At 34.7% G+C, this 10,941-nt stretch overlaps 2 protein-coding genes across 3 annotated transcripts in view; one reads left to right on the top strand and one right to left on the bottom strand.

Moving 5' to 3' along the window:
• The window catches only part of LOC139904584 (berberine bridge enzyme-like D-2), a 1,861-nt gene extending 824 nt beyond the window's left edge, over window positions 1-1,037 (top strand). Inside the window, exon 1 of the mRNA XM_071886522.1 lies at window positions 1-1,037. This exon is cut by the window's left edge and continues 824 nt beyond it. Coding sequence (XP_071742623.1) covers window positions 1-895 — 895 coding nt within the window. The 3' untranslated portion in view covers window positions 896-1,037.
• On the bottom strand, window positions 1,024-7,449 carry LOC139904583 (CLP protease regulatory subunit CLPX3, mitochondrial-like). Of its 2 annotated transcripts, none has more exons than XM_071886520.1 (15): window positions 6,401-7,449; window positions 5,989-6,050; window positions 5,805-5,902; window positions 5,587-5,666; window positions 5,030-5,080; window positions 4,563-4,646; window positions 4,322-4,399; window positions 3,867-3,923; window positions 3,391-3,461; window positions 3,201-3,300; window positions 2,723-2,827; window positions 2,341-2,403; window positions 1,805-1,927; window positions 1,523-1,681; window positions 1,024-1,372 (listed from the first exon to the last, which is right to left on the bottom strand). In XM_071886520.1, the coding sequence occupies exons 1-15, from the start codon at window positions 7,253-7,255 to the stop codon at window positions 1,310-1,312; spliced, it is 2,049 nt and encodes a 682-aa protein (XP_071742621.1). In that variant the 5' UTR covers window positions 7,256-7,449; the 3' UTR covers window positions 1,024-1,309. The 2 variants fall into 2 exon arrangements, with proteins under 2 accessions (XP_071742621.1, XP_071742622.1); XM_071886521.1 differs by having other exon boundaries at window positions 4,572-4,646.
• Window positions 7,450-10,941: the final 3,492 nt, after the last annotated feature.

Genomic DNA, 10,941 nt, shown 5'->3' with positions numbered 1-10,941 from the left:
CACTAATTTCGTCGTGTCTAGACCAGGTACGAAGGGATATGTGACTGATTTGGTAAATAAATGGCAACACATTGCACCTAAATTGCCCGAAGACTTTTACTTATCGTCATTTGTAGGTGCAGGTTTGCCGGAACGCAAAGGCAAACCGGGTTTATCGGCTACGTTCAAAGGATTTTATTTGGGAGCGAAAACAAAAATGTTATCTATCATAAATCAAACGTTTCCTGAGCTAAAAGTCATGGAAAACGACTGTAAGGAAACGAGTTGGATTGAGTCGATTCTTTTCTTCTCGGGTTATGGAGATGAAAGTTCGGTTTCTGACTTGAAGAATCGCTTCTTACAAGATAAGTTGTACTACAAGGCCAAATCGGACTATGTTCGGATACCTATTCCAAGGTTCGGGCTAACTACCGCACTTGATATACTCGAGAAACAACCAAAAGGATATGTGATTTTGGACCCGTACGGTGGCGCAATGGAAACTATAAGTAGCGACTCGATTCCATTCCCTCATAGAGAAGGTAATATATTCACTATTCAGTATCTAGTGGAATGGAAAGAAGTAGACAGCGATAAAGCGGATGAGTACTTAGCTTGGATACGAGGGTTTCACGGCTCGATGACCCCCTATGTGGCACAAGACCCACGAGCCGCGTACATTAACTACATGGATGTTGATATCGGAGTAATGAACTGGATTAAAACTCGAGTCGACTCAGATGATGCGGTTGAGATGGGTCGAGAATGGGGGGAGAAGTACTTTTATAAGAATTACGATCGATTAGTGAGAGCGAAGACACAAATCGATCCGTACAATGTTTTTAGGCATCAACAGAGTATCCCTCCAATGCGTTTGGAGAACAAGAGTCAAAGGGAAAGTATATCCAGTCAATAGTCAAAAGTGTAATGAATCAGATTGTTCCTTAATCCTTCTTTGTATGTAAAAATCTGTGAGATAATCAACATAGAGTCAAACTATTTAAGCATCGCTATTGTACCCAGACAAAAAACACGCAATTTAAGAAATATAAAATAAATTGGCTCAATACTGCAATTTCAAATGTTCTTTTTTTTTTTTACAGAGTGCATCTTATAAATGGAAGCTACATTTTCTCTATGTTTTACCTCCATTGACTGATCGGATTTTTCTTATTATTTTGCCTATCTATCAACTCTATCCGAATGAGATGCTATTCTGTTCTATATTAAGATAATTTACACCAGTTTATGGATGGTTTATACAACGCAATCAACAACGGAGACTTCCTAAACTAAATTACGCTTAATTGTAACTGTATCGATAGTTATCTTACATACTCATGGCCTTTGATGAGACATCTTCGTCACCTTCCAACAGCTGCCCTTCGGCTTCCTACAACATATCATAGAGTGGGTCAAACCCAATACTACTTGTTGACACATTAATGGCGGTCGGTCAAGCCTAATACTAATCGCTTTTAACCAACTGAACCATTTTTGCAACATGAATTATAATAATGTAAACACGGATTAAAGTTCATACCATACGTTCTTTACACTTGCTATTTGAAAGATAATCATCTAATGCACCATCACCACGGAGGATTTTTCCACCGCATCCAAATTTATCTACTGTGCCAACTGACTCCTCGTCGATCACCACTGCCTCTACTCGATCATTGCCCGTCTTGATATCAGGAATCTATAATTATAAATACAGAAAAAAAAAATCAAAATGTGAAGGACTCTAATAAAAATATAAATTCATATAACCTATTAAATTAATAAAAATATAAATTCTTCCAACCAATTAAATTTAACATACCTCATACATAGCGTCAGTTAGAAGAGTTTCAAGTATGGCTCTTAAACCTCTAGCACCAGTGTTCTTAACCATTGCCTTTTGAGCTATTAACCTTAGTGCCTTCTCTGAGAAATGTAGTTTCACCTGTGATGGTCAAGGAAACGTTTCAAAACAATCTAAAAATGAAATATTACTGATATGTAGCAATTTTGACCCATTTACTTGTGAATAAATATATTGGGGTTGTGTTTTATCTCAGAGTCAAATGGGACAAATGGGTAAACTATGAAACTACAAATCAAATGTAACGGATTAGTATACCCAAAGTCTACGTCCATGCATACAACCTCAGGGATTTAAATTTAAAGAAGTAACAAAATCGAGTTCTCGCTCATAATTATGTTGACACACAAGGGTTGGCAGACAACGCAAGCTGACACTGCCACTTTAAAATGGACCTATCCGGACCAGTCAAACCACCCTGCCCAACCTGTCTACGTAGGCCCGTTGCCCCCTCTTGTACATGAGAAAGAGAGACGTGTGAATCAAATGCTTACATTGTTCATCTGAAACAATTTCTTGTATTGCTTACCAAGAGCGTTCTTTGGTTCCATAAGGACCTGCAAAAAAATAAGTTAAAGGTCATATCTTTAAGTCTACACTTGTATACAAGAAGCATCACAATAAAAGAACATTTAGAAGGTTTTGATTATTTTCTTGTTTCAGACTCAAAGAGCAGATTTAAATCCAAACACCATATCATGCAGCCTAATTTAATAAATTTTGACAGTATAGTTTTGATTATTCATAATCACTTCAAAAAGATACATTCAAATACCCCTTTAACCAAAACTTAAAAAAAAAATGAAATTCCTATGGCTAACAAGAAAAGTGTAAAAATTTTACCAAAATGAAGTATGCAACAAACACTGAAGTTACCTGAACTAATTGGTCCTCGGTTAGAGCGGATAAACTAAGTAAAATTGGAAAACGTCCTATAAACTCAGGAATCAGTCCATAAGCTATAAGATCACTACTTTCAACCTGACAAATTCAAAATAATCAATAAGTACTAAACAACATCATTGAAAGCAGAAGGTTACTCAAGCTATGTTTTATCTATAACGGGTCCAACAGGACGCATGGCGCCCAAAGTGTATTAGAATGTATAAAACCCCCAAAAACAATTTTCCCGTCAAAAAAAGGAAAAAAAAAAATACTGTTGAAACAATATGGCTCTTGTAAATATACTTAATAGAACGTTATTTCTGATTTCAACGTCTAGGACAATAAGTTGTTAAGGTCGACCCAACCTGACCTGTTTTGACTCGTTGCCCTGCCCACCCATTTTGCCACCTCTAGGAATACACCATAGAAAAGGTAACAACTTGGATAGTCCAGGAATAATGTAACTTACAGATTCAAGTAAAGATGATGTGACCGTAGCATTAGTCAGTTTACCGCTTCTCATATTTTCACGAACGGGTGCTCCAAAACCAATTGAAGAGTCCTGTCGTCTGATATAAACATGAGTTTCAGTTTGATCCTTTAACTTTCCACAGGCAACTTATAGAGTGAAAATGAGTTATTTATATACAAATAGTCACCTTTCAGATATAGTTTTTTCCAGATCAATAAATGCTCCACCACAAATGAAAAGGATGTCTTTTGTATCTATCTGCAAATTGATTGTAGAACATAACTTATTTAGTTATTTTGCAATGTGAAGGCTAGACAAAATCTTCCCAACATATGATATTGCTAGTAAGATAAGCAAAAGCATATACAGGAAAGCAAGTTGAAAAACAGAGGTGGCAATTTGAATCCATTTACTTATAAATGGATTGATTCGGTTTATGTTTAATCTCTGATGGGTCAACCGGTAATTTATAAAAAAAAATGCTAGCTAAAAGGTATAACACATTAAATGGATTTAAAATTTACAATACGTCTAAATCAGTTTAATTCAAAACATTATATTAACGTTGAAAGAAGATAAATTTTGTAATCAAACTTGCAAGGCTAATTATTATAAAAGGAAATTCAGAAATGATAATATTACAATCATTAATTAATGTAATACCTGGATGTTTTCGCCTCGTGGATGCTTCCTGGCCCCCTTCTCAGGCACATTTACTATCTGCAGAAGATATATAATATTTGCTATTCAGTTAAAAAGGTCACAATAATTTAAGCATTTAAAGAAGAATCAAATGCAAATTGGAAACTAGATACACATCAGGATTGCTAATCAAAAAAAAGTTATCCCAAAAGAATTAACCAGTAATATAGATTTGATCATAAACCTTAACCCAATCATTTGAACGATGTTTCATTTCGAACATAATAAGATTTGTTCAAATAACTAAATTGACCAAACAGAATCATAGAGCAAAATACGTATATGCTGCAAGCCTTCACATATGTAACACTAATTACTTCATAGTATTATCAATGTTAATTTCAGTAGAATTTAAAGAGTCCTGAAAAAAGATTGATTGATGCCAAGTTTTGCAGATGCATAATAATCAGACTTACAGTTCCTTCCAACATCTTAAGTAGAGCTTGCTGAACACCCTCCCCAGAAACATCTCTACTGATGTTCATGCTCTCAGCCTGTAATGCTTATATATATATATATATATATATATATATATATATATATATATATATATATATATATATATATATATATACGGAGTAAATAATAAAGATTGTCACAACATACAGCGCGCAATAATAAAAAAGTACTGTAATTGAGAATATGATTTGAAGATACCGAAAATACCTTTTTGGTTATCTTATCTACTTCATCAATATAAACCATCCCTTGTTGGGCTGCTTGAACATTGAAGTCTGCAACCTTCAAACCAAATTGAAACTAAATTTAGTTATAAATGCAAACCTACAAGGTGACTTCTTACATCAAAATCAGAATTTCAAGTTCTGAAAATTGAGACAATGCTAATTAAGTACTCGCATTACATATCATGTATTTAAAATACACAACCTTTAGGATATGTATTAATAGATAACAAAGAAATAATAGCTTTTGTTCCGACTTTCATGTGTATTTATACTGAACAGATAAGAAAGAATATATAATAAACGGAACAAAAAGATGAAATGTTAATTAACATTTGGAGCATATAAATTGGTGAAGTTGCAAATGTCAGAATAATTGCCAGCAACTGGAATGCATATACAAATAATATCAATCAATTGTAAGGAAATGAAAAAAAATACCGTAAGTAGCTTATGTAATATAGATTCAACGTCTTCGCCAACATATCCGGCCTGTAAAATATAAAATATAAAAACACTTAAAAAGAGTAAACCTAAGAGGATAGCAGCAGATAGAGCATTCTAATTGAAGCTCAAGGACTGTTTGATAAAATTGTATGATTTAACACTGAATGAAATCTCTTTTTTTTGGACTTCGTTTTGAATAAAAATGACAATTTCATTAATCATTCGAAAGGGCAATCTAAATGACAGAACATTACCATTTTGGCCTTATATATGATTTAGCAATGAATGAAACTTGAATATTTGATAAGTGTTTTGAACTGATAGAAAATCTATAACTAAACGAAGAAACATCAAATGAAACATGATCCCATAGATGTCATGTGTCACTAATAAAAGTCTAAATCTCGATATACGTTATTCAAACCAAAAATCATAAATGACAGGTTGAAAAGAGGAAAATCATGTACCCCATATTAACAAACAACAACAGGTACTCATATCAGTTTTTGAAATTCATCACCATAAAAGCAATCGAAACATATTTGACGTACCTGCGTTAATGTCGTTGCATCAGCAATGACAAAGGGGACATTAACAAAACGAGCAAGCGTCTTTGCAAGTAACGTCTTCCCTGTAGTAAACAAGTCAAATCAAAATCGTCATCAATTAGCAAAAGACTAAAGAGAAACTAAAGCAAGAAAAAGTTGGAATCAAGATAGTCAAAAATCTGAAAGTAATATCATCCCATTGCCACAGAAAGAAGTCATACCTGAGCCAGTTGGGCCCATTAAAAGTACATTACTTTTCTCTAATTCTACATTATCATCATCATCATCCATTTTTGTGCTTCCTGATTCGCCTCCTGACCTAAATTTTGATATATAATTTCAGTTCAACTTATGTAAGGGGACATGATAACGGTTTTATATAATCTAAAATGTCAAATGACTAACCCTTTCTGCAAGGAAGCGTGATATATTCTTTTGTAATGGTTATAAACAGCCACAGAAAGCACCTGCAAAGAAAATGAATAACCAGATTATAAAAAAAGAAAATTATATATCCATCTAGAATTAAATATATACTCCGTATTTGATTTGATTATACATAAATATCAAACTCACTTCTCAGTCATTCAACCCATTACAGCACATCATTATCCCATAAAGGCATAAAGGCAATTTGGGATATAACTTATGTAGAAACTAAGTACTAGAAATAGGAACATGAATCTGGATTATTGTTTATGTGAGTTAAATGTAGCATAATGTTCAAAATGCATATGGATTTAGTACCATACATATACATACACACATTCATTTATGGTAAAGTAGAATTTTCACATAGAAAAAGTTAAGTTGCAACCTTTTTGGCACGAGTTTGACCAATAACAAACTTATCAAGACCTTGAAAAATCTCTTTGGGTGTAGGCAAATTCTTCCCCAAATTCGATCCGCCCCAGCCACTATTCTTCTCTCCACCACCACCATCTCCATTTCCACCACCACCGCCAACGCCTGCACGGACGACATTAATCCCGGGTGCAAAAGGAGGACCAGGCGGAGTATGCACCGCCAGCCCATTAACAGACGGCGTTTGTGGTTGCTGTGGGGGACGATTAGTCCAATTTTCTGGCGAATCACCGCCATACGCCCGCAATGTCGCCCAAAATGAAGCCCTGAGTTTATTTCCATAATCATCTTCACCATTACCATTTTTCTTATCTTTATCCTTACCATTACCATTACCGTTTTTATATCTACCAATTTCAATAAACCTACCCTGCAAAGGAACCATTTTATACGACCTAGATGAATAAGCAGATTTACAATTAGGGCAAAAAGTAACCGCCTGTTTAGGACTCGAATTCTGTGCTGTATCCAATTCATCTCCGGTAGAAGATTCCGATGAAGGAATGACATTCCGGTAATCGGTAAAAACTAGATCCATCGGTTTACAACATTTAGGACAATTAGCTTCAGCTTTAATCCTACGTGTCATCATCGACGTTTTACCAGTACTCTCATCATAACCACCACCGCCGCCACCGTGCTCCGATTTGTATCTCGATTGCGCGCCGATTAACGAACTCCGGCGAATACACGGGCGACCAATTCTAGGGTTTAATTTCACAAATCCACGTTTCGATGTGTACGATGAATAAAACTTCGATGTGATTATTACATCTGTGAACTTATTAAATCTCCATAAATTAGACATTATTTATTTATTTATATAAAGAATATAACCAAATTATCGAGAAATTCGATAGGAAATTGTGTTGAAAATTAAGAGATTTATTTTTATAAAGTATAGATGGAGGATACATGCATATGTTGTGTGAGAATTACGTAAGTATCTGATCCATAAATTAATATGAATTTATTACGTAAGAATTAGGGCAATAAATAAGAGGAAATATTTGAAGGTTAGAATAGAAGCAAAAGAAATGTGATGATGATAAAGAACAACCGGGAATCACTCGGCACAACAAACACTCTTTTTTTTGCTGTTATTTCTGGTGCTTATTTTTTTCATTTTTGGACCGGATGTTTTAGTTAAGTGCATAAACGGACCTTGTATAAAAAGGTCAATGTTTTTCTGGAATCTTAAAAAAGGGTCAACGTAAAGGAATGATCCAGTGAATTCGAAGTAAAAGGTGTGGTCACATATTATACTCGTAGTGGAATAGATATGTTACATTGTACTCGATTGCAACATGTTTAGATTTTTTTTGTATTAAAACAAATTTATAGATTAAAATAAAATAAAGTTAGCAATAAATTGAAGTTACAAATATTCTAAATTAAGGTTTTAGCTCCTTTTGATCTCGGTGGCTTCATTGTAGGGAGCCTAAAAGCTTTCAACTTGGCCTTGTTATATAAATGGTGTTGGCGTTTTCTATTGAACTCTGACGAGATGTGGGTATTCATTATTAAATCGATACATGGCAATGTGTTTGAAAGAACCGCGTCTAACAACTCGAGCTTATGGTCTTCTATTGTCACGACATGTTCTAGTGTGGTAGACCAAGGTTTATTGCCGGGTGATATTATTCGTATGAAGGTTGGGAATGGTAGAAACATTCGATTTTGGCACGATGTTTGGTGTGGCAACTCCACGTTATCTTCTCGGTTTAATCGTCTTTATCATTTGGACACTAACAAAAATGATACGATAGCAGAAAAATGGTTTGATGGTGATTGGAATTGGACATGGGCTAGGGCAAATATTGGTAGCAGAAATGATCAATTACTTATTTCTCTTCGAGATGAGGTCGGAGTATGTAACTTATCTGATCAAATGGATTTATGGGATTGCTCTTTATGTGCTGATGGTTTATACACTGTTAAGGCTGCTAGAGACCATATGGATCGAGTTCTTTTGTCTACGAAAAATATGAGTACATTATGGTTCAAGTTTCTTCCAGGGAAAGTGAATGTTTTCTTATGGAGGTTTCGGTTAGATGCTCTTCTCATACGTTGGAACCTCTCTGCGAAAGGAATTGAGATCAACTAGATTGTATGCCCTATCTGTAACAATGATGTCGAGTCCCGGGATCACTTATTTTTCGGGTGTGAGATTGCTTTAGACCTTTGGCATAAGGTGCAAGTGTGGTTGGATTGTGATTCTACCTTCTTTTTCATCATGGGATACATTTCTTTCTTGAATCGAAGGAGTTCGACTTCAAGCTTCTTCCTAGGACTGGATCGTTGCAGTTGCGGTTACTCTTTGATGTGCGTAGAGGTGTATACGAAATAGTTATATATTTGTTATGAAATACTATTAAATACGATACAATTTTACATAAGTTATTTATTTATTTATAGAGTGGATATACCTAAACCTTGCTGCAACACTTATAGGCAGTGTACCTAATCGTACAGTAGTGTAGTTTTTAGTAAGTCCGGTTCGTTCCACAGGGAGCTAGCCAAGTTTAACACTATATTTTTTTTTAAACTATATTTGTAAATATATAAATATATATATAATGTAACAGACTGAAACCCGGGCTAGTTGTTATAAGGACAAAGAGGAAGCTCATAAATAATAACTGAGCAGTTGCTGGTAATTGGTGAGTGGGTCTATCTTCGGATAGAGTTTAAGTAGCATATCATGCTACTGTGGTTGACTCTTTTACCATGCATAGTGTAGAAATTGCCATGTTAGAATAATATAGTATGCCTGATGTTGTATGTGATTTATGTGTACACTGTGTGAATGGCACCAGTCAGGCCTAGGGAGACTGGGGACTCGAAACCGTGCCTAGGAGAGGTTATAGTCCGTATGAGGTCAACCATGCCTAGGGGAGGTTGGGTCCATAGGCTACTGATTGTGGAGTATAGTGTGAACGATGCACCCCCTGCATCTGGATAACTATATTGTGAATTGAGTAGCAGGGACTATCGGTAGACTCAAGTCCGATCAGCTAGGAGTCGTGTGCTCGTACAAGCCGCCGATCCTCGTATTGTCTTATTGTATGCTAGTTGGTAGTTAGCATGTGTTGTTGTTAGTATATAGCTTGTGTGTGACTTAAGCTATATCTGTTAGATAGATTCCATTCACTTAGCGGTGCGCTAATCCCCCACATAATTACCCCTTGCAGGTTTAGGTATTGCTAGTCGGGATGGGTGCTGATGCAGAAGACATGTTTGACAACCCTACTCTGATGTGGACTTTTGTTTAAATCATGTTTTGTAATAACGTAACACCGTTGTGTAAACTTAAACTTAATTACTCAGATTAATGTAATGACGCGACTTATAGTGTGTTTGTTAATAAAGTCTTCCGCTGTGTTTTAAAAAAAAAATTTGCCGGTGTTACAAGTTGGTATCAGAGCATGGTTTGGCAGCAAATACGTGCGCGTATTTTGTTTCCAAACCCTGAGGCAAGTCAAACATGTCTGTGGGAGTGGGGGCTAAGTGGAAAATAGGATATACGTGTGTTAGTTGTGATTGAACTAACTGTTATCCACTAAGCTTTTGTGTGAGATGTTTTGTAGGACAGGTATGGCTGATGTAGTGACCCGAACTTTTCCATGTTTATATATATTAATTGAGATTGATATTTACATGATTAAATGTTTCCAACATGTTAAGCAATCAAACTTGTTAAGACTTGATTAATTGAAATATGTTTCATATAGACAATTGACCACCCAAGTTGACCGGTGATTCACGAACGTTAAAACTTGTAAAAACTATATGATGACATATATATGGATATATATATATATAGTTAACATGATACTATGATAAGTAAACATATCATTAAGTATATTAATAATGAACTACATATGTAAAAACAAGACTACTAACTTAATGATTTTTTAAAAGAGACATATATGTAACGAATATCGTTGTAAAGACATTTAATGTATATATATCATATTAAGAGATATTCATACATGATAATATAATAATTTAAAATCTCATTTGATATTATAAACATTGGGTTAACAACATTTAACAAGATCGTTAACCTAAAGGTTTCAAAACAACACTTACATGTAACGACTAACGATGACTTAACGACTCAGTTAAAATGTATATACATGTAGTGTTTTAATATGTATTTATACACTTTTGAAAGACTTCAATACACCTATCAAAATACTTCTACTTAACAAAAATGCTTACAATTACATCCTCGTTCAGTTTCATCAACAATTCTACTCGTATGCACCCGTATTCGTACTCGTACAATACACAGCTTTTAGATGTATGTACTATTGGTATATACACTCCAATGATCAGCTCTTAACAGCCCATGTGAGTTACCTAACATATGTGGGAACCATCATTTGGCAACTAGCATGAAATATCTCATAAAATTACAAAAATATGAGTAATCATTCATGACTTATTTACATGAAAACAAAATTACATATCCTTTATATCTAATCC

This window comes from Rutidosis leptorrhynchoides, chromosome 4 (assembly GCF_046630445.1).
Source record: "Rutidosis leptorrhynchoides isolate AG116_Rl617_1_P2 chromosome 4, CSIRO_AGI_Rlap_v1, whole genome shotgun sequence".
Classification (NCBI taxonomy): domain Eukaryota; kingdom Viridiplantae; phylum Streptophyta; class Magnoliopsida; order Asterales; family Asteraceae; genus Rutidosis; species Rutidosis leptorrhynchoides.
This window is presented reverse-complemented; position numbering and strand designations above follow the sequence as displayed.

What these genes read in the sequence shown, in the direction of transcription:
- LOC139904583 (XM_071886520.1), bottom strand. Translation starts at nt 7,255, where the DNA reads ATGTCTAATTTATGGAGATTTAATAAGTTCACAGATGTAATAATCACA. An exon ending in TATTACATAAGCTACTTACG is followed by an intron (nt 4,647 to 5,029) that starts GTATTTTTTTTC and finishes TTTGGTTTGAAG; the next exon opens with GTTGCAGACTTCAATGTTCA. An exon ending in TTAAGATGTTGGAAGGAACT is followed by an intron (nt 3,924 to 4,321) that starts GTAAGTCTGATT and finishes TATCTTCTGCAG; the next exon opens with ATAGTAAATGTGCCTGAGAA.